The sequence below is a fragment of the Schistocerca nitens genome, chromosome 4, assembly GCF_023898315.1.
Source record: "Schistocerca nitens isolate TAMUIC-IGC-003100 chromosome 4, iqSchNite1.1, whole genome shotgun sequence".
NCBI classification, from domain to species: domain Eukaryota; kingdom Metazoa; phylum Arthropoda; class Insecta; order Orthoptera; family Acrididae; genus Schistocerca; species Schistocerca nitens.
Window position 1 is genome coordinate 390,310,808 of NC_064617.1, and position 26,634 is coordinate 390,337,441.

Consider the following 26,634-nt stretch of genomic DNA (forward strand, 5'->3'; position numbering starts at 1 on the left):
AGCTGCATAAAATGCAGGGACAGAATAAAGGATGAATAGCAGGACTCGAAGATTGACATTGTTTGGGATTAATATGATGTCAAATCGATTGTAGTTAATTCCTGGTTTGAAGGGGTTAAGTTCAGTCAGGTTTTTGATGTTACACATAATAACTTTTTATGGAGTCTTTGCCATAATCTTCTCTTCTATCCTAAAGCATTTCTGTTGGCCAATGACTTGCCCAGTCATTGACTGTTCAAAATCTGAAAGAACTATTTGGCTTTGGTTTACAAGTTAGTTTACATATTGACTGAGAATCATAGCACAGTAATTAAGAATCTGGACATGCAGTCAGGAGGAACTGGGCTCATATCTTTCTCCAGCCATCTAGACTTAAGATTATCTGTCATTCCTGTAGATTGATTAAGGCAAATGTTGTGATAACTCCTTTGGAAAATTTCCTACCCATACACGTTCCATCTCAACATGTCCCCTAGCTGTACCCATTCATCATCATTGGGACATTAACCTTGGTCATTCCTTTATTGCTTACAGATTGAGTAGCTATGAGGTGAAAACAATACCTTACAGGAATCTATTGTTTAGTGTTAAGCCTAGAAATTTATTGGTGTCCTCTATCTTCAATCTTGAAAATTGAGTAAAACCTTTTGTACTAAATTTTGGTGACATCAGAATTTTTAGTGAAACTAATCACCTTATTCAGCAGTCAGTGCATATTTATTTTAGTGTTGTTTTGGTGCAAATGCCTCACTTTTTGAATGTCTTTCAAGACTGTTGGTGTATGCATTTTTATCAGTTCAGAAAGTATGTTGCTGAGAAAGTAAGACATCTTTCATGCTTCAAAAATGTGATTAATTTTCAGTGTAGGTGTGAGTTATGCAGTTTTCTGTATACAGCATTTAGGAAGAATAATGGGCTACATCTTTGTTTCTACCTCAGGTGCACATCCTGAACCTAGTAAACTCACAATGGAAAGATAATACGACATGTGGTTGCAAATGTCTCATATTTCTTTTCCCTAGTCTCTGTATGTTAAGTACTTCATAGAAAGTAGGTCTGCTACATGCTGCATAAGACATACTTTTGCATATAGGTAATTAAATGCATGTTTCAGCCTCACTTCTCGATTCAGATGATACAAGCGATGTGACAGACAGCATGGACAGTGGCACATTAGAGATTGCTGACCAGTCCAGCTATGCACGGAGAAAGATAGATGAAATACAACAGAAATTGAACAACAAAATGCAAGTATGTGAGAATGTTTTTTAAGTTGTTCTGTAAAATGTAAAGTGGTCATCTGATTTTCCCCCCATGTTGTGTATCTGTAGTCATACTGAATTTCTCTGAGCTCTCTGTGTTATTATGTTTTATCAATTGATTAATTAATTACTGATTAATTAATTACTGATTAATTAATTAATTAAGTATTGTGAAATGTGATATATTGTGCTTCTCTTATGGTATGCAGTACATCTGTATGAGTTCATATGTAGTGACATTAATGTCTTGTGTTTCCCATTAGGTGGCGCTTCAGCTAACAAAAGATAAAGAAACAGTCTTGCTTGTACTTATTTAAAAAATAGTCATATGTTATTGCTTCCGGGGGACCACTTAGGGCAGGTTCAGCCACCTAATTGGAAATGTATTTCCTATCCTTCGTGCACACTGGCAACTTTATTTTGCGAAGTGTTTGTGTTGTGTATTTTGGTGTACCTGGGAAGTATGGGTGACTGTAATGGGGTGTGTATGTAGTGTGTTGTCATGTCTTTGTTGGAGGATGATGATGATGATGATGATGATGATGATGATGATGATGGTAGAAGGTTTGCTGTATATTCAAATGGAAGACAACAAACAGTGTGTGGTGCACCCAGGCAGTTACCTGTCCAAGTAGTGGCGGTACCCAGTGTTGCTTAAATTTGGTGATATGACTTGGACCGGTCTATTCAAGACAAGGCTGTTGGCTACTTGTACTTACTTTTGTGTATACAGGGTGTTACAAAAAGGTACGGCTAAACTTTCAGGAAACATTCCTCACACACAAAGAAAGAAAATATGTTATGTGGACATGTGTCCGGAAACGCTTACTTTCCATGTTAGAGTTCATTTTATTACTTCTCTTCAAATCACATTAATCATGGAATGGAAACACACAGCAACAGAATTTACCAGCATGTCTTTAAACACTTTGTTATAGGGAATGTTCAAAATGTCCTCCGTTAGCGAGGATACATGCATCCACCCTCCGTCGCATGGAATCCCTGATGCGCTGATGCAGCCCTGGAGAATGGCGTATTGTATCACAGCCATCCACAATACGAGCATGAAGAGTCTCTACATTTGGTACCAGGGTTGCGTAGACAAGAGCTTTCAAATGAAGAGCTTTCAAATGCCCCCATAAATGAAAGTCAAGAGGGTTGAGGTCAGGAGAGCGTGGACGCCATGGAATTGGTCCGCCTCTACCAATCCATCGGTCACCGAATCTGTTGTTGAGAAGCGTATGAACACTTCGACTGAAATGTGCAGGAGCTCCATCATGCATGAACCACATGTTGTGTCGTACTTGTAAAGGCACATGTTCTAGCAGCACAGGTAGAGTATCCCGTATGAAATCACGATAACGTGCTCCATTGAGCGTAGGTGGAAGAACATGAGACCCAATCAAGACATCTCCAACAATGCGTGCCCAAACATTCACAGAAAATCGGTGTTGATGACGTGTTGCACAATTGCGTCCGGATTCTTGTCAGCCCACACATGTTGATTGTGAAAATTTACAACTTGATCATGTTGGAATGAAGTCTCACCCGTAAAGAGAACATTTGCACTGTAATGAGGATTGACACATTGTTGGATGAACCATTCGCAGAAGTGTACCCGTGGAAGCCAATCAGCTGCTGATAGTGCCTGCACACGCTGTACATGGTACGGAAACAACTGGTTCCCCCGTAGCACTCTCCATACAGTGACGTGGTCAACGTTACCTTGTACAGCAGCAACTTCTCTGACGCTGACATTAGGGTTATCGTCAACTGCACGAAGAATTGCCTCGTCCATTGCAGGTGTCCTCGTCGTTCTAGGTCTTCCCAGTCGCAAGTCATAGGCTGGAATGTTCCGTGCTCCCTAAGACGCCAATCAATTGCTTCGAACTTCTTCCTGTCGGGACACATTCGTTCTGGAAATCTGTCTCGATACAAATGTACCGCGCCACGGCTATTGCCCCGTGCTAATCCATACATCAAATGGGCATCTGCCAACTCTGCATTTGTAAACATTGCACTGACTGCAAAACCACATTCATGATGAACACTTACCTGTTGATGCTACGTACTGATGTGCTTGATGCTAGTACTGTAGAGCAATGAGTCGCATGTCAACACAAGCACTGAAGTCAACATTACCTTCCTTCAATTGGGCCCACTGGCGGTGAATCAAGGAAGCACAGTACATACTGACGAAACTAAAATGAGCTCTTAACATGGAAATTAAGCGTTTCCGGACACATGTCCACATAACATCTTTTCTTTATTTGTGTGTGAGGAATGTTTCCTCAAAGTTTGGCCGTACCTTTTTGTAACACCCTGTATATGGATGTTTTTTTGTGGTGTTGTAAATTTTGATTACATGTAGGCTTTGTGATTCTGAATAGAAAACACTAAAAGTTACGTAGAAACAATTGATTGGAATTTTTTCATTTTTAACTTAAAACATACTGTCATTGTGTTCTACTGCTGGGGCTGACTGTTGGTATACTCCGCAAGTGGCTTGTAAGATGAACATCAGACTCCCTTGAGTGATTTAAATGATGATGATGATGATAATAATAATAATAATAATAATAATAATAACAATATGAAATAATACTGGAGGAAGAAGAAAGAACAACAATGGAGGAAGCATTGAAATTGCTGAATCAGTGACAACAAAGTCATTCTTAGAAATTTCCAGGCAAATGTTATTTTTAATCAGCTCCAAATGTGGTATGGTGCCACGCCGGTGCCCATAGCTGTTCCCCTGATTTGTTTGTAGGCAACGCCTTGAAGCCTATGGGCACCCACATGGCACCATCCTAGGCCAACCTATTCATGGGCCATCTAGAGGAATCCTTCCTAAACACCCAGAATCCTAAACCCCTCACCTGATTTAGATTTATTGAGGACATTTTTGCAATCTGGATCAAGGGTGGGCACCCACCCACATTCCTCCAGAACCTCAACAGCTTCTCCCCCATTTGCTTCACCTGGTCATACTCAACCCAACAAGCCATCTTTCTAGATGTTTACCTCCACTTCAGAGATGGCTCTGTGCATATCAAACCTACTGACCACCAACAATACCTCCACTTTGACAGTTGCCACCTTATCCATACCAAGAAGTCCCTTCCATACAGCCTAGCCACCCATGGTCGTTGCATTTGCAGTGACATGTGGTCCCTCTCGAAATATACCGAGGGTCACACTGAAACCTTCACAGACTGTAATTATCCTCCCAATGCTGTACAAAAACAAATCTCCCTTGCCTTATCTTTCCTGTCTTCCACCACCTCCCCAAGTCTCACCATCTGGCCACAGAGGACCATTCCCTGAGTAACTCAGTACTACCCAGGACTGGAGCAACTGTGTTTCGACTACCTCTGGGTTTTGTCTACCTCTGTTGTACCCTGAAATGAGAAATGTTGTACCCACTATCCTTCCCACCCCTCCCATAGTGGTATTCTGCCTTCCACCAAACCTACACAATGTACTCATCCATCCGTATACAACCTCCGCTCCCAAACCCTTACCTCATGGCGCATATCCCTGTAATAGACCTAGATGCAAGACATGTCCCCTACTCCCATCTGGTAACAAACGGGTAACAAAAAGGTTACAGGAACATAGGACATACTGCAGGGAGAGATCCCAACTGCACAACTCAGAAAAGCTGGTGTTGGTGGGAAGGATCAATATGGTGCAGTCTGTGAAGCAGTCATGAAATGACATTTTCTGTGGTTTTCTATTGCATTAATATGTGCAATAAAAGTCTCAAGCTAGCCATGTTCTGCCTTAGCATCATTGCCAAAATGCATCACTGTCAAACTGAACACCTGTGGAGAATATGACAAATAGCTGAATAACATGGTGTCGCTGTCTGAGCTTAGATTCAAAACTGTCACCTCCACCCTTATTTTCAGAACAATATGGCAGTGAAAAGTTTTGTGAAGCCTCTTGTAATGATAATAAATTTGCAGTCTTTAGATTGTGTGGTGATAAATTTCACCTGAATCAAAATTTATTCAGAAAAGCATCTGAGAGATATTGCATTCCCTTTGTAATTTATATCTCTTCTTTCCCTGCTGGCTTTTGTTGTAGTGTTCTTTAAAACCTCTGTTTGCCTCCACTTTTCTCCTGCTGTCTCAACCTTCTTTTGAGATTGAGGAGAGTACAGTCTGAAACTATCCATATCTTCTGTGTTTCTGTAGTACTTTAATGTCATACAATGTTGAATGAAATAAGAGACGCTAAGGCAATGACTATCAAATGGTCTCATGTGCAGCACACAATATAATATAGTAGATGGGGTGTGTGTTGTGCAAGACAATAAAAAGGCTGCTCTGGTATTGTTCGAAATCACTGCAATGTTTGTGTACAGCACCATCAGTCAGACATGTTCAGGCACTTATTTATGAAGCCAGTCTCATTTGTTTATTTGATCTTGGATTATTGTTTTGGGATATGACTTTTTGGCGACTACTTTGGTTGTGATTTGGCTCTCAATTCACTTTTTGAGTATTTCATTAGAAAATACTGCCTGGTTTGGTATTCTGTTCTCGGTAGCATCCTAACTTGCTGCTACTCCGTTGCCTCTTAACTGCTTACAAATACGTGCAGGTCCATTGCCAGCACATTATTTCAAACATTCTGTAGAGTAAGAATGGAATTGCAGCTGATATTTACTCTGACAAGTGAACTTTTATCCGATCTTTAACGTGTCTCGTTTTTACAAAAATAAATTTGTTTTGAAACAAGATTTTCTTACCTGTTATGTGGTTATAGATTCATTGCACTTTTTATCTGTAATATGAGAGTAAGAAAAAAAATTAAAAGTCTTAAGACCTGCTTAAGAACAGTGCATTTCTTAACAAATGGTTTGGGTATAGGTCTCATAGTCTCTGGAAACTAGGCATAAGTGAGGGTGGCAGAGAAATGGGGGAAAATATTGTTCAGAAAGTGAGTTAACTATAAGCCAACTCAGGTTTTTACATTGACTTTATCATCCACTTATACTTGATTTAATTCATAACTGAAAGGAATTGTAATTATAGTGTCACAATGAAATTTTCAGGCGCTGGAAGCTTTGCGATCATCTCTGAAACCTGAATCAAAAGTGCTGGCTACTCTGGAATCTGAAGTAGAGAGCTTACAGGGAGAGAAACGGCAGCTGGAGGCCCATCTGTCACGAACAGAGGCATGGAGTGAGCACCTCGGCAGGTGGCGGGCTGTTGTTCAGTCTGCAGAGGTATGACCAGTATTTACTATTTATGTATTCAGTGTTTGTGGTTTATAGTTTCAGGTTTTAAACATTTAGGATGTTTATCAAACAAAAATTTGTTTGAACAAAATTCATACTGATAGTCCTGGAGTAACAAGGTAGCAATTCAAACTATGTCTGTATACTGAAGACTTAATCAGGACAGTGAGAAATTTAGGATCAAAAGATAGTCAGCCAAGGAGATTCCATATCACCAAAAATATTCTCAGCAGTTGTAAATATGCTATAATCATGATCATCATCAGTTTTCTGCTACATTCGTAGGTCCTTTGTGTCTCCATTCCATGTGATCCATTGCTTCCTTCTTAATGACAGTGTATGTGCTGCTGTCCATTACATGGATCTGAACTCTCTTCCTGTGCCACCCCCTCATTCCTTCCACATATCCTTCTGAAACTGATTTTATAAGCTCCTCCTTCATTCTTAATATATGTCCAATCCAGCTTTGTTTCCTTCTTTTTATTACATGTAGTAATTGTTTGATCATTCTACCCACCCAACTTATTCTTTCCATCCTTTGCCATGTCCACATTTCAAAAGCCTCCAGCTTTGCTCTATCTTGCTTCCTCAGTGTTCACATTTCAGCACTATACAAGACACTCTGTACAAAACATTTTATTAGCCTTTTCTGTAAATTTTTGTCCATATTACTGCAGAAAATTCTCCTTTTCTTATAAAATGCGTCTTTCACCATCGCTATTCTGGTTTTAATTCCCGTGTTGCTCTTCCAGTCCATTTCTTTCCTGCTTCCGAGATATTTAAAGCTTTGCAGATGTTCTAATACTTCTATTCAGCATTATCTTTGCCTTTTTATTTCCTCCCAGTGCCATTACTTGTTTTCTTTGAATTTATTTTCATTCCATAAATCTTTCCTTTCGCTTCAGTGGTATCCATTATATCCTGAAATTCTGTATACCTGTTGCTAAAACTAAATTGTCATTCAGCCAGACACTCTTCCATTGCCTTTTCTTGTCTCTTACTAATGATTCTTAACATAATTTTCATTGCATGTGAGATGAAGCTAATTGTCCTGTGCTCACTGCATTTCTTGGTTCCCTGTTTCTTTGGTATTGGCATCATTACTGTTGTCAGAAAGTTCTCTGGCCATTCACCCCTCTCTTATAGCTTGTTACGTAACCTCGATATTTCTCTTAAACCTTGTTGGTTCAAAAATTTTAGTATTTTTTCTGGTATTTTGTCTGTACCTACTGCTTTCCTGTTTTTCATTGCAGTAATTATATTCATCACTTCTGTTATGATTGTTGGTCCCTTCTCATCATCATTTGCACTGATCACAGATTCAGGTTCCAGATTTGTTGGTTTGTGATCGGTATCATATAGTTCTTTTAAATAGTTTTGCCATTTGTATAGGATGTCATCATGATCTTTGTACACTACATTTTCGTATTTACTGAGAATTTCTATAGTAACACCTCCTGGTTTGCTTTGATCCCATTTTGTAGTCTTCATTCTGTCATACAGTGAATCATATCTTCCCTTCCTTTTCAGTACTTCAGTTGAGTCACACTCCTCTTTTAACCATTTTTTCCTAGCTTGTTCTGTTTTTCTACGAAGTTCATCATTCAGGCTTCATTACATTTTTTGTGCATCTTAGTTGTTTTTATTTTTTAGTTTTCTTCTGTCTTCTATTTTTGAAATCATCATCTGTGGAATCCATGGCTTTTTTGCACTTCTCCTGTTCACATATCCTATTCTTTTCTGCCCTGCTTCTATGATTCCTTCTTTCAAAATATTTCAGTACTCATTGATATTGTCAGGGGTTTCTTCCTCTCGTAATGCATTAAGTAAGTTCAATCGATAACATATCCGTAATGCTTTCTCTCCCAGATTTTGTCTTCTGTAGGTCCCACTTCTTGACCATGGCAGTCTTCTTCAGTTCTTTCATTTTTATTTCTATATCTGCCATAAACAAAGTGTGGTTGGTATTAATGTCTGCACTGTGTAATGTGTGCACTTCATTGATTTCATTTTTGTACCTTTCTCCCACCAGTATAAAATCAGTATGGTTTTTATGTTTATCCCCATGTGATTCCCAGTTGTAGGGTTTCCTCCTGTGGTTTTTGAACCATGTATTTGTCATTATTACCAGTTGCCTTTACCTGCAGAAGTCAATAGGCCGTTCCTCTCCGTTGTTCCTCCTGCCAAGACCATAACTGCATACTATGAATCCCTCCTTCCCTTCTCCCACAATGGCATTCCAATTGCTCACTGCTAGTCTGCAGCATCCTTGATTTCTTCCCTTTCATTTGCCCCCCCCCCCCCTCCCCCTTCCCGAGTAGCATATTACGTTCTCGTCAGACTAATCCTCCATGTCCATCCCATCTTACCTCAGCAACTCCTACCAGGTTCATGCTAGTCTTTTCCATCTCTCTTTTAAGGTTTTCTGGTTTTCCTGCTTTTCTGACATTCCAGGTATCAATCCTTATTTTTTTTATTGCGCCTCCTTTCTTTTCAAGCTCATATTGCCTTCAGCATTTTGGGACACCACCCCTAACATGGGATACAGATGCCTTTTGCAGCCACTCAGTCCGAGTCGGTTGCTGAATTTCCTGTTGGTCCATGGGAGGTATTTCATTTCCCTGCTACCTCTCATATCTGGGTAGCATTCCCATCTCTACCAACTAGACACACACCCTCTAGGGTTTACAGGCTCCTCCAAGGGAGTAATAATAGTCGTTAACTGTTTGACAAACGCTGTTTGTTGGTAGTATTTTATTTTACCGAACTAGTTTTGGCCATTATCCATCATCAGCGGTTGTTACATGTAATGTTCTCTAGCGTATGCTAGTGGCCATATTTTGTAATATTCATGTAATAATCTAATTACATGATTTATACATACATATTAGTAGGAGTTGAACGAAATGGACAGTGTCTTGAAAGGAGGCTACAAGATGAACATCAACAAAAGCAAAACGAGGATAATGGAATGTAGTCAAATTAAGTCGGGTGATGCTGAGGGAATTAGATTAGGAAATGAGACACTTAAAGTAGTAAAGGAGTTTTGCTATTTGGGGAGCAAAATAACTGATGATGGTCGAATTAGAGAGGGTATAAAATGTAGACTGGCAATGGCAAGGAAAGCATTTCTGAAGAAGAGAAATTTGTTAACATCGAGTACAGACTTAAGTGTCAGGAAGTTGTTTCTGAAAGTATTTGTATGGAGTGTAGCCATGTATGGAAGTGAAACATGGATGATAAATAGTTTGGACAAGAAGAGAATAGAAGCTTTTGAAATGTGGTGCTACAGAAGAATGCTGAAGATTAGATGGGTGGATCACATAACTAAGGAGGAGATATTGAATAGAATTGGGGAGAAGAGGAGTTTGTGGCACAACTTGACAAGAAGAAGGGCTCGCTTGGTAGGACATGTTCTGAAGCATCAGGGGATCACAAATTTAGCATTTGAGGGCAGCGTGGAGGGTAAAAATCGTAGAGGGAGACCAAGAGATGAATACACTAAGCAGATTCAGAAGGATGTAGGTTGCAGTAAGTACTGGGAGATGAAGAAGCTTGCACAGGATAGAGTAGCATGGAGAGCTGCATCAAACCAGTCTCAGGACTGAAGACCACAACAACATCGTATGTAAACAGTGTAAGGAATTACCAATGACAGTTCTCAGCAGTCTTAGAAAAAATTTTCAGGTCTTTAAACTGAGTTATGTGAAGAAGGAATACATGTTGATGCACCATATCTAATACAATAGATTTATTTCCCAGGAAGGCAAGATTGCATATGTGTCCTTGTTGAGTTTGGAGAAAACAGTTGTTTAAGTCCTGAGAGTTTACAGGAATTTTATGTGACCTCATGAAAACATTTGATGTGTGAAATCACTCTCCACTGTTCTGTGAGTTAGAAAGAGTACAGAATTGGGGTGGGGGGTGGTCTGTGGTCTGACATAGTCCTCCTCATATTTTAATGAAATAAAGTGAATGGAATTTATAATATCAGTTTACTCAGACTGAAATAAAATTTTCCAGATACTTCCACAGGGTTCAGTTTTAGCCCCTTTCTGTTTCATTTTATATAATTAATTTTCTGTACTTGCATTAGTATTTTTCATGGCCATCACATACTCAATACATGGAAAAAAAAAGAAAAAAAAAAAAAAGAGAGAGAGAGAGAGAGAGAAATTGAAAAGCCTAGCATTTGCAGTGCCAGTATTGTTTTGTGCAACTGACATGAACACAATAATAGTAGTCTTCCACAGCTACTTTGAATCTGTTATAAGCTGTAAAATGATGTTATGAGGGCATGTAAATAATGTGAATTGAATATTAACACTACAAAAAATGTAGTAAAATTACCCTTGCAACACACAGCCTGTGTATTTGTGTGGTGAATTGTTTAGAAATGTAAGGGTTTTTACTATTTTCTGATTTTATGGTCTATGTACCTTTATATGTAACAACCCAGAATTATTTTTAAGACGCCCTCTTCCATGTGAACAATACAAGAAATTGGGAGAGTTTAATGTTCCCCTCTTGTGGATTAAAATTGTTTTTCCATACTTTATGCTGTGTGGCCGTGAAATTCCATCACATATTAAATGGGAGAAACTTCCACAACAAACATTTGGTACTGATAAAAAGAAAATTACAGGACATCCTTATGCATGAATACTATTATTCATGAAAATAGTTGGTAAATGACAATATTCTGAAGAAGATGGCCTAGTGGTGAGACATTGGAATCTAATTTGAGAGGTAAAAAATTCAAATCCCCATTCAGCCATCCAGTTTTAGGGTTTCTATGGTTACCTTAAATTGCTTAAGGTAAATGCTGGGACAGTTCATTTGAAAAGGACATGACCAGTTTCCTTCCATTGTGGATCTAATGATCTTGGCCTTCATGAGACATTAAACTGTAATCTTCAGTCCTGCCATAACTGACAATAGCACTAACTTTGACGAACAATAGCACTAACTTTGGAGAACAGTGTGGAAAATTTGTGCTGGTAGTTGTGAAACACAGATTAATGCAGGTATTTAAGGTTATGGATAACGTGTGTGAGTTATATTAACTGAAGTTTAAAAATACTGTAAATTGTCACATTATGCAGTTTGGTCTTTGGGCTTGACGTGTCTCATGTTTCTTAAGACAATGATTTCAATTTTTACCTGATGAAACCATAAAATTCTGAGTATGACATTTAGTCATCATATGGGATTCCATGAACCTACTTCATGTTGCAGTGGAGTGATTTAGAAACAATAAGTATGCACACAGCCACACTCACGCACAAGTGTACACTCTGATGACAAAAGGCACATACTATAAAAGGTAGTCATAAAGTTTGTCACCTTAAAAAAATAAAGCTTTGTAAATTTTTTTTGTTTTTATTTATTTATTTTAGAGTGGTCCTGGACACATTGAGACCCCACACCACAGTACAATAGCACCCTGCTAGAGGAGCCAAAACAAAATGGCACAGCCCATTAATGAAGTGAAATATTGTACAGCAATTGTTTTTAAGCAGCGGTGGAAATGTTGCCTCTAAAGAAATCATCTGGCTTGCCTTGACACAGGTGCATCATTTTCTGTGCTGTAGAAAGTAAATTTTTGTATTATATTACAATTTTTCAGTGGGCTGCACCATTTTGTTTTTGGCTTATCTAGCAGTGTGCTGCAGCACTCTGGTGTGGGGATTTCAAGGTTTACCAGGACTGCATACATTTACTTGCAAACAAAATTAGTTATGAAACTTCATTTGTCTGCAGTAATAATTAGAACTTTAGAACAACTACTTGTAGCAGTTGAAACATCAATATTTACAGGACACTGAGACTCAGCCACACAGCCAGAATAATTCTACTGAAAATAGATATAAATGTATTTAGTATCGATGTTTGCAGAAGAGTTTTCACTTACTAGCTGCTGAAACAGAAACATCTAATAAAGGGGTGGTGGACACACATTTAACAATTGATTGCATCTTTAATGTTTATTTTTTATATTTGTGTTTATATTTAAATCATTTATTGGTTGAATATAGGGACTAGGAAAATGGACTTGAACAGGGTGACAATTATTGAACTGTATGAAATAAAATCTTCATAACTTCTGAATGGTTTGTGTTAGAACATTCAAACTGCACAGTTGACCATGCGGCATGATGGGAATTAGTATGCACATGTGCATGCACTTTTTTGTTGTCGGCCATTTGAATGTGAAAATGTCAGGCTTGGCGCATTTGGGGGACTGAGAATCTGCATTTCACGATCAAGAACTCTCATCATCCTCAACGGGTGGCTGTATGTTGTGTAATGTCCAGTCACGGAATAATCGGTGCATTATTCCTTGATGGTATGGTTACTGCCAAATGGTATGTGAAGGTTTTGGAAGATGATTTCATCCCCATCATCCAAAGTGAGCCTGATTGTGATAAGGAGTGGTCCATGCAAGATGGAGCTCGACCCCATCGAAGCAGGAGTGTGTTTGATGTCCAGGAGGAGTACCTTGGGGACCACAGTTTGGCTCTGTGGTACCCAGAGGCCACTGGCATGGGCTACCATATTTTCCAGATCTGAACACATGCAACTCATTTTGTGGGGCTATATTAAAGACAGGATGTACAGCAGTAACCCGAAAACCATTGCTGATCTGAAAATGACAATTTAGGAGGTCATCGATAGCATCGATGATCGATGTTCCGACACTTCAGCGGGTCGTGCAGAATTTTGCTATTCGTCTGCACCACATCATTGCTAAGGATGGTAGGCATATCGAACATGTCATTACCTAAATCCAAATATTTGTAGTGATGTTTACATGTTGGATAAAGTCTGTACGCGCTGTAGTTTGTAACTAATGTACATTTTTTTTTTCTTATATGAGGGTCACTCCAAAAAAAATGCACACTATTTTTGGAAAAATACAGTTTTTATTCTGGATGTGTGAAAGTTTAACAGTGTGTAGATACATCCTTCCCACTTGTTTTCAAACTTAGTTCAACATGTTCCCGTGAGTGGCGCCATCCATATCTTCAAGATGGCTGCTACACTTGACGTTCATCAGAAACAACGCGCTGTCATAGAATTCCTGTGCTGTGAAAGCCAGACAGTGGGAAACATCCACAAGAAGTTGAGAAAGGTGTATGGAGTTGCTGCTGTCGATCGCAGTGCAGTTAGTCGGTGGGCAAGCAGGTTACGTGATGAAAGCGGGCACGGCAATATTGAGGATTATCCTCACAGGCAGGCCTCGTATTGCACACACTCCAGACAATGTACAGAGAGTTAATGAATTGGTGATTGCTGACAGACGCATCACAGTGAACAAATTGTCACGCTACGTTGGGATAGGGGAAGGAAGTGTTTGCAGAATACTGAAAGTGTTGGCGTTAAAAAAGGTTTGTGCCAGGTGGGTTCCCAGGATGTTGACAGTGGCTCACAAAGAAACAAGAAAAACGTTATGCAGCGAACTTTTGGGACAGTACGAGGATGGTGGAGATGAATTTCTTGGAAGAATTTTGACAGGTGATGAAACATGGCTCCATAATTTTTCACCGGAGACAAAGAGGCAATCAATGGAGTGGCATCATGCAAATTAACCCAAGAAAAAAAAATTCAAAACCACACCTTCTGCTGGAAAAGTTATGGCTACGGTGTTTTTCGATTCCGAAGGACTCTTGCTTGCCAAGTGGAACCACCATAAATTCTGATGCATATGTGACGACACTGAAGAAACTTCAAGCTCGACTGAGTTGTGTTCAACCACATCGGCAATAGCAGGATGTTTTGCTGTTGCACGACAATGCACGGCCACATGTCAGTCAAAAAACCATGGAAGCGATCACAAAACTCGGATAGACAACACTGAAACACCCGCCTTACAGTCCTGACCTGGCTCCATGTGACTATCATCTCTTTGGGGAACTGAAAGACTCTCTTCGTGGAACAAGGTTTGAAGATGATGACTCCCTTGTGCACGCTGCCAAACAGTGGCTACAACAGGTTGGTCCAGAATATTGCCGTGCGAGTATACAGGCACTGGTTCCCAGATGGTGTAAGGCAGTTGAGTGGGATGGAAATTATGTGGAGAAATGAAAATATTGTTCCTAAAGTATTTATCTACACACTGTAAAACTTTCAAACATGTAGAATAAAAGATGGATTAAAAAAAAAAATAGTATGCATTTCTTTTGGAGTGACCCTCGTAGTTCAATAATTGTCACCCTGTATGTGCTTCAGTGTTAAAGAAAATAAAAAGTAACTCAAAATTCTGGATCAGAGGGTCGAAAAGTACAGAAATGGTGTAGCAAAGAAGAAACAGCAAAGATTGTTTCCAACTTCAAGAAGTGACAGCTTTTTCAACAGTAGAAACATTTTGTGCCCATAAAACAGTTCTAAAGGTCATGGAAGAAGAATGACGTATGTATGATAATATGAGAATAGGGGTGGAAGTATTGAATCGTGCCAAGACTAGCTATGATTAACCACTTTATGGGGTTTTGCAAAAGATGATTCCAGGTTATTGATATGGTCTTGAGTTCAAAGTAAAGATTCAGAAGAATTATTTTTAATGAAAAAAGCTCCCATGAATACAAAATGAAAGAGAGATTCCTTAACTGCTCATTTTTCGTATGATTTTGATGCTAATGTGGATTGTTGTGTCAGTAAGTAGGACCCGTATAAGCAGTTTTGCAATTTGAGCTCTGTAACATAATTTTCAACAATTTTGTGTCAGATTGATTGGTTTTGGGGGAGGGGGGGTGGGACCAGACTGCTTGGTCGCTAATATTACTTTCATCCATTGGTAGGAACATGTGTTGTCAATTCATTTAATTGCTGCTAGGCTTTTCGTTTATGAACAATCAAGTAACAAAAGGGATACCAGATATACTGTAATTATAATGTTTGAAACCTGTAACCACTCCGTTTATTGTACTGTCAGCTTACTACACTATTGACTAACATAACAACATCTGATTACCTTGTATTTATTGTAATTGTATTTCATAAAACGGTTTATTTGGACTGCTCTATTACGTATTGAAATTCTGTTAAAATTTGTTTAGCATTATTTATTCATATTATTTCATGTATTTCTCCATGAAACAGGGTGTATACGACCCGGGACAACCGGGAAATCCGGGAAAAACACGGGAATTTTTTCATCCGGGAGAAAACTGGGAAAAGCCCGGGATTTTCGGAATCCCGGGAATTTTTCATTGTTTTAGCTTTCAGTTAAATTTTTGTAATTTTGATTGGTAGGAAATGATTCTCTAGCAAAGAATGTTACTGTATCTGGCTACTGGAGAGTGATACTGCAGCAATAAAATATAACCAAGAGGGGGAAAAAAAATAAAACTTTAGTGGCAAAGGAAATGCGCCGTTTACAACAACGAAATACCGTGCATGCACAGGCATCTGCAAACAGCAAAAATAAGTCAAAGGCCTTAGGGTGAATATGTCGAAACAATAAACTAGCTGTATTGGCAGTAGCAGCAAGCAGCCAGATGCTAACGATAAAAAAATTTCTCGCGTGCCCTAGCTGCCAGATTGGCGTATGCGCAGAGTTGTCGGAATTGTATTGGGGAGGGGGTTAGTCTCTACATGACTCCTGTTTGCATTAAGTGATTTCACTGTTTCCTCTTTGTTTACAGCTCCCACATCAAATGAAAACAAAACAGATTTCTGCAGCCGGGAGCTATCAAGCGAATTATAATACATTCATATAATTACGGAGGGCAAAATATATTATTAGTCTAAGTTTTCTGATTTTATTTCCAAGTTATTAGCAGTCAAGCATTAATTGCCTTGCAGAGCAATGAAGTTATTTTTGTCAGTTTGCTAAAGAAATTTGGCTTTATTAATCTTTGCGCTGAGGCAAGCAATTTATTTGAAACTAAGTGTTTCGTTCCACAGTATTGGCTAGTTCCAACTGTTCGCTGAATTTCAAGTGCACGTTTTCATCCTCTGCCATGTATGGCATTATGCCATAATAAAGAACCAAGTATGAGATAGTACAGTACTGGTGCTCCAAGAAAATTTACATCCCACAAACCTCACCGAAAATCTTAATATCAGATAGGACCTACTTCATTGCAAATCTGGAAAAAACAATGAGCACTTCAAGTCGAATTATGCATTTTAGTATGGTTTACTAAATTCCGATGTTCTTGGAGTATCCTCTGATGTCCTGTTTCCTTTATGGTGTAATGTAAGTGCTCGTAGTGCTTTATACATATGAACATGATGGCTTCCTACACCACTGCAGCTGCGCATGCGCAATAATGCCTGTTTTCTGGCGCTCTCTGGAAACTGCTAAATTGAACCTTGGGATAGTATTGCGAACGGTGGTTCGAAAAACTTTATTTTCAAAGTAAATTTCTTTTTACGCAGGATGAATTACGTTGTGTGTGAGAAAGTAGGATGAATTTCTTAACTCACAGAGCGTTTAAAAGTGAACACTTTGAGGACTAGCCACTTACAAGAATGTTGAGCCCAGGACACCAGACATTTATGTCATTATTTTAAATTTGCTGCCACATTTGTGTGAGGTATCTTAAAGTATAACACACGCAGAAAAAGATCAGTATTACACTTGAAAGCTTAACTTCTCTTGTAGCTTATTAATCTTCGAAACCAATATTATATCTGAAAGCTTAGCTTTTATTGTAGCTATACTATGTATATTAATGTAAACCATTAACTTTTCCTCTTTGTGTGTTTGCGCTACGTATCAGTGATCTTGTTATTGGCTGACTGTAACGCGTGTCTTATGCTCTGAATATCTGCTGTCATCGTCTGGCGAGATCATGTGGCATGAGATACGACTGGCTTATAATAGCACATTGCAATCCTGATTTTAACACTCCAGAAACTAATGTGCCGTGTTTAGTGCAATTCGAATTTATACTTTTGTAATACGAAAATATGCAGTGTATTGTTGCTGCACATCAAAGGTCTTTCCAAAACTTCCCTCCTTTTTTTTCATCGAAAGTCTTTCCAAAACTCCCCCCCTTTTTTTTTCATCGAAAGTCTTTCCAAAACTCCCCCCCTTTTTTTTTCATCGAAAGTCTTTCCAAAACTCCCCCCCCCCCCCCCCCCCCTGCGGAAGTTCTATGCCAGTGTATAAAACATTAACTATTCAAAGGATTGATAAGTTTCACAGTTCCAAAGGAAAAATCTACTGTCACTTAGTGTGGAAAAAGTGTATTTTCGCCCGGGAAAAAGTATATTTTTTAAACAGGAAAAATCCGGGAATTTTTTTTCCTTGTCCATGTATACACCCTGATGAAAGTGAGAGACCTGTAATTGTCTTTGTATCTTATCCTGTGTGTTTCAGTTGTAACTACTGAATGATAACATTTTTTGTAATTATTGACAACTTTTTAAACTGTAAGTAGCAAATTTACTATATGCAACAATACATCAATTGTTAGAAAGAGTATGTAAGGCCCACAAGAAGTCGTGGGAGGAGGGGGGGGGGAGAATCTAGCATGATGTAAGATCTTGAGTGGCACTGTGTGATGCAATAAATTATACACCTGAAACAATCCCTGACCTTCCATGTCATTTGAGAACCGTGGTGTTCTCTGACCAGTCCTCACCTAAGAAACTTACAGTAGTCGTGTGCAGCGAAGTATCAAAATGAAGATAAGTTCTGGTCGATGTATATTCTTTCGAACAAACTGAGTCACACCCACCCAATCTTAAGAACATTTATTTCATCTACTATTGACAAGATGTTTACTTGAAATTATTTTCTTTCGACAACATTTATTCCCAGCAATGTGGTTAGAGCATACTAACTGTAAGAGTATTGTAAGGAGATTTTACAACAGTATCTTGCTGATACCTAATGTATCATCCTGATCATTGCCACACTCGCTGTACTTTTCTCCTTTCATTGTGCAAGACATTACCTATACTTATTCAGCAGCAGTACCAGTAGCTTTGCCTCCCTCTCCCCTTTCCCAAACATTACTCTCCGGATATTCTCTTTCAAAAGAATGAAATTAAAGTTGCCCAATGCAGGATTTAGATGGCTATGTGTAATCAACAGATTGAGATTAACATAAAAGATTCTTCTACAGTGCTATGAAGTTGTTATGGAATATGGTAACTATTATATTGTCTTAAATGGATTATGTTTAAAATGAACACACATTATTAAGCATTTTTATTACTGTTTTAGTTAGGAAACTTTAGGACTCCACTTTGAAGACCAGTAAGTGTGTTGGACTTCTTTATGATGTCAGTAATTAATACTTTCTATTCATTTTTGTTTGTACAAATATGTAAAAAATGTGAAGATTGAGCTTGTTTTAGAATTTTATACAGGGTGGTCAGAAACAGTCTGAAAAGCTTGTACGGGTGTTGCAGGGGAGGTTGTGCTGAGGAATAACTTTTAAGAAAAAAATTTGTTACATTGCATCATTTGCGAGTTATTTAGCATTGAAATTAGCCAATGAGGTCATTAAGTGCACAAATTCAAACACTTGCATCTGCTAAAATGCTATAATGTACAGACTTCTGTGGGTCTATGAGCTACCACTTGTTCAAATGGATATTGTGCCTTCATCAGAAACAGTGCAACATATTAAATTTTTTTCCTAACATTTATTTCTCAATCCAACCTGCCCAGCAACATCCTTACAAGCTTCTCAGACTGCTTCTGATCATCCTTTATTTTTACTTCTATGTAATATAGCTAGTACTGAAAGTCACATATTGCACAAACATTCTCAACAAAAGTGACTTTTTTTATTTTCTAAGCTTTCAGAAGACCGTGAATGCCCACAGTTTGTGCTGGTGGTTCATGTTATGGAAGATGAGAGTGACTGTGATGCAGTATCAACAGGCTGGGTAGTCCTGCGAAAACTTAATGATTTCCAGGATCTCCACAAAAAACTATGGTACATAATTTTTAAGCGTTCGCATCATTGTGACTCTGTAGGAGAATTAGTAATTTAAATGAGAAACAGATGTGTGGTAATTTTGTTATCAGTCTTCCACTAGAATAACTGACTTCATTGCTCTGGAGGATGTGATTTTTTTGTTGTTATTTTGGTTGTATTTTCAGATGAAGTTCTAAGAAACACTTTGAGATATGGAGAACTAAAATACTGTGTGGTGTAAGGAACTCAAATAAGAAAAGGAGGCAATAAAAAAACTTTGGAACAACAATATGTAGAAAGAGGTGTGAAATGCAATTGTAGCTATTAAAGTTATCTGGCTATCGTGAAACAACACGGAAACCAATTCCTATTTTAAATTTGTTTTAGGTGCTAATCAGAACAGACCAGATTACTCTAATTGACAACAGATTTACCAGCGGTTGCAGACAGTAGAAGGCTTGCCAGTTAAATTGTTATGTGAAAATTATCTCTCTGATTTGTGTGAAACATTCTGCTGAATCGGATCTGAGTAAAATCATAAAGACTTACAGGCTATTTTAATATGTTGTTAAAGAAGTTTATTAGCATTCAGCAAATGCTGTTGGCCTTAAGTTGTGGGTTACTTCAATAATGTTTGATGAAACTGAAATCTTGTCCCATGCTTCTACATGCTGGGATTCTGTTTTTAAAGAAGAGTAGAAATTAGAGTGTGAGAGAACAACTTCAAACAGTGCAACGGATAAAATAGTAGTGATGCATGGAAGTGAGCTCTTGGTGCAGAGAAGCCACAGAAAAATGTGCTGAATTGCTTACAGTTCTAGAAGAGGTGTGGTGCCACCAGTGCAGACATGGACACAACATCTGGTAGCGTAACATAATGATGATGTATGCAGACCAGTCATAATCTAATGATTTTTCTTTTTCTGGAGCCACAGTCATGTACAATTTTTGAAGAAATATTTTCACCATATGACTGTATATAATGTGTTTATTTCACTATCTAGAGTTCAGCCTTAGACCATTTTCAAATGTTTCAAAGCAAAAAGTTGTCCCAACTTATGTGAAACACAAGTCATTGACGAAAACACATTTTTATATAAACCAGTTGTCCCATAAGTAAGTGTGATACATAAAAAGTCTGTAAACCAGTGTGTCTAATGAATGTAGTGAAGCTGTGATGTAAATTTGATGTCCAAAACACAGGTGTAAGCTTCACTTCACTCTATCCAAACATTAGGTAATATGAGTGTAAGTGAAACAATTGTCAAAGACCATACAGGGACATCACAGTCTGCACCATGTAATGTGTGAGAAGTATCACAGATTACTTGGGGCAGATTCTGGTGTGTCTATAATGATCTTTGCTGATCATTTCACTTGTGATCAAGTTAGCTGATGTGTAGAATCAGTGAAGAGAAGCTTACACCAGTATTTTGGACATCTAATTTATATCACAGCTTAACTACATTCACCATACATGTAAGTTTACAGCCTTTTATGTATTTGAGATATGTTCTCACACTTAATTATGAGACAACTGGTTTATAAAACATGATATGTATTTTTTGAGGATGACTTGTGTTTCACAGAAAACAGACGATTTTTGATGCTGTACAACTTGAAAATGGCATAAGGCTGAAATCCCGATAGTGAAATAAACACGTTCTATACAGTCAGATGGTGGAAATATCCTTCCAGTCACAAGCTGTCTATGTCCTTTAAATGGTCACCGAAACAGCATCCATGACAGTCAGTTGTTCCTGATGAAGGCAGTGAAGGATTTTGTCAAAAGCTCAAGATTTATTCAGATTTGATGCAGCAAGACAATCAAGATTGTTTTATGCAAAGATGTCATGAAGAGAAACTCCAGTTTGAGTCTCATACCTCTTTTGATATATCTGCACAATAATCGTCATTAATAGCTAATGAAGGAGTAATAAAGTTAACTGCTGTTTCTTGTTGACCTGCAGTATGTAACAACTGAAATACTAAAATTCATAAATGACACTACTTTGTTATAAGAATGATCCCTAAAAGACATATTTTCTAAATTTTTCTGAGATTTTTAAAAAATTAGAGCTACAAATGTTTTTGTTTATCTTTTACAGCCAGCTCAGTTCAGATGTTAAGCAACTTGAACTTCCTTCCCAATCTTTGACATTTCTCAGGTTTGGAAAAACATCAGTGAAGAATGCTCTTGAGAAAGCAAGACAACAGATACAGAAATATTTGAAGGTAAGTTGAAGTTTCCATAGAAACTTTAGTATAGAAAGATATAACAGTTAGTAGTTACATATTACTGCCATTGTTTTATTGACCACAACTTTACATTTTATGACAGCATAAATAATTTCTGTTGCACTGTTCTTCTCATCCTCACCTTGTCATCCTCCTCCTCCTCCTCCTCCTCCAACTTTTATTTATACAGCTGGAGGCAATATATATTGTATGGATGTTGTACAAACGTACGTGTAATTTTATGGGAAACCATGTCAGGGAAATGGTACAAACAAAAATGCACGTGAAAATGTACAAACAAAATACTACAAGGCCATAAAATAGGTAGTACTACAACTGTATATACATGTATGCTTATGGCATTATAAATGCATAATGTTTCCTGTAAGGCATTACTTTTGTCCTCCATAATTCATTAAATGTTTTATGTCATACAACAGCTGTCCATTAGATATGTAAATATAACAACAAGTTTATGGGCAAAAGACAGTATTTTCAGTTTTAAGGAATATAAACATCACCAGAGAATGTTTATTGGCCTACATAGTCATACAATGAGTAAAAACATAGAGCAGAAGTTCTTAAAATTCTGCTTTAAATTTGTTTTTATCTTCTAATTTTATGATGTTGACTGGCAGTCTGTTGTAAAGTTTTGTACCAGTATGGCTCAAATGACTTTGTGTTTGTTCTTTTTTGGTTGCTAAATATGGAGTGCTGAGCTGTGTCAGATATTGTACTTATGGAAGTTTGGCATTTGTCCAAAAAATCTGCAAGGTGGGACCTAACACCAGATCAGGATTTGCGTATTGATTTATTTTTCCAAATTGTGTATAATTGGTGTTATTTGCATTTAATGTCAACCTGTTTGTATTGAACAAAGAATGGGCTTTCTTTAGGGCTTGATCAGTAGTTGTTTGCAGCAGATGCTTTGGTGCACTTGTTATCGCACTAGTATCATCTGCGAACAGTATGGCTTTGGCTGCACTGTCTGAGGTGTGAATGTCATTTATATAGACAACACTGCTTTGTGGTACTCCTGTTTCCACTTTTTTTTGCATCTGATACTAAATTTATTTTGTGTTTGGAATAAATTGACGTAAGTCCTACAATCTGTGTTTTGTTGTGTAGGTATGAGCCAAACCCCGTTTTCTCTATCCCATGGGTACCTAATACTTCCAGTTTTCTAAATAATGCAGTGATTGACAGTATCAAATGCTTGGAGAGATGTAAATTTACTGATATGGTGCTGTTGTCTTTTCCTATATTTTTGATTATTTGTTCCATGTAGCATGTGACTGCTGTTTTTGAATTTTGGCTGTCTGGAAGATACGCTGATTTCTGTTTAGTGTCTTACAGTTATTTAGATATTTGTTGATTCTCTGCTTCATTAATTTTTCTAATGTTTTTGGAGAATCCTGTAAGGAGTGATGTTGGCTGATGGTTTTCTGCTTTATACCTGTTATTTTTAAATGATGGCTTATCTTTTAGGATTTTCAACCACTCCTTCACAAAATGATAAGTTGGCTATGTATGCCAACAGCCTTGCAATCTCTGGAGCTGTGATTGCTATGATACAGACCAGTATCTCAACAACTCCTACCGACATTTTAGGCTTTAAGATTTTTATCATTTTTAACACTTCATGTTCATTTGTCGTTGGCTCTACCCACATTCTACAAGAAGCTTTTGAAAATTCTGGTTTTCTTTGTTTGTAAATTTTGAGCTCAATGAAGGAGCTGCATCTATGAAATAATTGTTGATATAGTTTAGCAAATCCTGTTTTTTAATACTGACATTTTCTACATTTTTGAGGATGATATCCTGGTCTTCACATTTCTTCCCTTTTCAGTCTTCACAGTACCCCATATAGCTTTTGATTTATTTTCAGGCTGTCTTATTAACCTCTCATTGCTCATAAATGTTGCCTTAGCAGTTACTTTACAATACACTATCTTGTAATTCGTCATATATTCTAGGAACAGTGAGTTCATGCATGTCTTCATTTTAGAAATTAATGTATTTAGAGTTCCACAAGAGGTTTTGATGCTAGCTGTATTAGAAGAACCTGGCTTCGTATTGCCGTGTGACCTGATTCTTGACAGCTTCTGCTGAGGATGGAATGTAACAATATTATGAAAAAGATAGTTGCTACTGACTAACTTGTATCTCATCCTACAAAGCCCCCCCCCCCCCCCCCCCCCCGACTCCTACTCTCTAGTCCAGTTTGCACGTACTAACTTCATCTGATCTAGTCACATCTGCCACCCCCTTCTTCACACTTATCCATCCACAGACCTGCAACCCACATTACAGTCTTTATATTTATTTTTTCTTCAATTTCATTATGTCTTCAAGCCAATTCAGTTGGTTTTCACTTTTCACTATTGGCCTGCTCCCTCAGAATTCATTGTGTTTCCCCTTACTTAATCTGTTTCATCCTTTTCGTTATTTTTCTCATCTGTTTTGATGTATTTCTACATTAGTTACATATTTTTACACATTTTTGTCCTCCGCCTTGGATCCTTGCTCCCTCCATCTGGGTCAATATAGAAAAATTTCCTCATCCCTAACCAGAACCCATCTTACATACTGTTCCTGTGTTACTGCTTGGCTCATGGAATCCCCCCCCCCCCAAATGGCCTTACCATGAGATTCCACCAATCCTTAACCCTTACCAACATAGTCCTGCAAAACCATATCAATCAGGCCCAAACGTTCTTGTAGTATTGCCTCTCCATCCATAAAATTCTCTTGCTATGCTATTCCAGATTCCTGGATCCCACATCACACATTGAAACACTTGCCCCACAGGAATTAGAGCAACATGCATAATGCCATCTCAAAAAAAACTCTCCACCCCACCTTGGACTAAGACTGTCCACCATCTCAACAACAACCTCCAAACCTCCCCCACATCCCCTCGTAGCTGACAGACCCTGCCTTGGAGACCTGTTACATTTACCCCACCCCCAAAAACTCCCTCCCACCACCACACACAATTCAGAAGCTAAACAGGTCCGAAACACAGTGATGAACCTTTCCTCCAAAAGTCTTAGCCCTGCAGAAGTATCTGTTCTTTCCAAAGGCGTCACCTTTTGCCCCAATTCCAAATTCAGTCATGCCGTACTTGTTAAAGACCTTCTCCCGATCCCTACAGTGGAAACACTTTTTCGCCACCAATTCTACCAATTGGACTCAACCAAAGACCGATGTTCCACCCTGCCTGACTCAGTTCACTCCTCTGTGCAACTGTAATCCACCCGCATTGCTCCCACTGCTCCCAAACCACCCCCTGTTAACTTTCTAGAATTTCTTAACCTTGAACCTAGCCTCACAATCATTCCCCAAATCCCTCAAAATGCAAACTAACCTTACATCCACAGAAGGAACCACATCCACACCTAAAAACTGATCCTGACCTTATGAATGTACTTTCTGACAAAGGCTCCACCACTGTTGTTTTGAACCGTAAGGATTACCTGGCAGAGTAACTCCACCAGCTGTCAGATTCATCAACCTACAAACCATGTCCCAATGACACCATTCCAAAAATTCAGCAGCATCTCCAGTCTCTCCTCAGATCCAAAGGCCAATCCCAGAGCTTCTCCCCGGAGTCCATCTCTCTCCTCATCCCTACCACTTCCCGCACTCCTACCTTTTACATGCTTCCTTAAGTCCATAAACCCAACAACCCAGGAAACCCCATTGCAGCCAGTTACTGTGCCCCCCCCCCCCCCCCCCTCAAGGGAATCTCTGCTCTCGTAGACCAACACCTTCAGCTTATTACCCACAACCTATCCTTCTGTATAAAAGATACTAACCATTTCCTCCTCTGACTGTACACAGTTCCTGTTCCTTTATCACATGATGCCCTGCTCTTCACTATTGATGCCACCTACCTTCATGCTAACATCCCTAATGCCAATAACCTTACCGCTATTGAGCACTACCTTCCCTGACTGATTCCAAACATAAAATCTCCTTCCTAGTTGCCATGATCAACTATGTCCTTCCCCATAATTACTTCTCCTTTGAAGGCATTACCAACAAACAAATCCAAGTTATGGCTATGGGCACCTGCATAGCACCATCCTATGCTAACCTTTTCATGCTCACCTGGTTCAGATTCATTGATGACATCTTCGTGATCTGGATCAAGGGGAGGACATCCTATCCACATTCCTTCAGAAGTTCACCTTCTCGCCCATTTGCTTCACCTGGTCCTCCTCAACGCAGCACGCCACCTTCCTCGATGTTGACCTCCACTTCAAAGATGGCTACATTAGCACCTCTGTCCCTATCAAACATACCAACCACCAGCAGTACCCCCATTTAGACAGTTGCCACCCATCCCATACCAAGAAGTCCCTTCTATACAGCCTACCCATCCATGACTGTCACATCTGTAGTGACGAAATATACCGAGATTCTCACTGAAGCCTTCACAGGCTGTAAATCCCCCCCCCCCCCCCTCCAGCCTTGTACAAAACAGAGCTCTTGTGCCTTATCTCTCCTGTCATCCACCACCTCCCAAAGTCCCACTGTCTGGCCCCAGAGGAGCAGTCCCCTCATGAGTCAGTACCACCGAGGACTGGAGCAACTGAATCATATTCTCCTCCAAGGTTTCGACTACCTCTCGTTATGCTCTGAAATGAGAAATGTCCTACTCACTATCTCCCACCCCTCCTACAATGGTATTCTGCTGCCCACTGAACCTGCACATTATCCTCCCTACATAACCCCTGCTCCCAACCCCTTGTCCCATGGCTCATGTCCCTATAATAGAGCTCCATGCAGGACTTGTCCCATACATCCTCCAACCACCACCTACTCCAGTCCAGTCAACTATACCATCACAGGCAGGGCTACCTATGAAACCAGTCATGTGACCTACAAATTAAACTGCAACTACTGTGCTGCATTCTACACAGACAAGACAATCCACTAGCTGATTGTCCACGTGAATGGCCACTGACAAACCATGGCCAAGGAACAA

General features: G+C 38.9%; 1 protein-coding gene across 1 annotated transcript in view; it reads left to right on the plus strand.

The window, feature by feature from the left end:
• The window catches only part of LOC126252442 (sorting nexin-25), a 187,901-nt gene that overhangs the window by 81,123 nt on the left and 80,144 nt on the right, over positions 1-26,634 (plus strand). The window contains exons 11-14 of the mRNA XM_049953335.1: positions 1,115-1,251; positions 6,328-6,501; positions 19,279-19,418; positions 21,509-21,635. Coding sequence (XP_049809292.1) covers positions 1,115-1,251; positions 6,328-6,501; positions 19,279-19,418; positions 21,509-21,635 — 578 coding nt within the window. The remainder of the gene's footprint in view (positions 1-1,114; positions 1,252-6,327; positions 6,502-19,278; positions 19,419-21,508; positions 21,636-26,634) is intronic.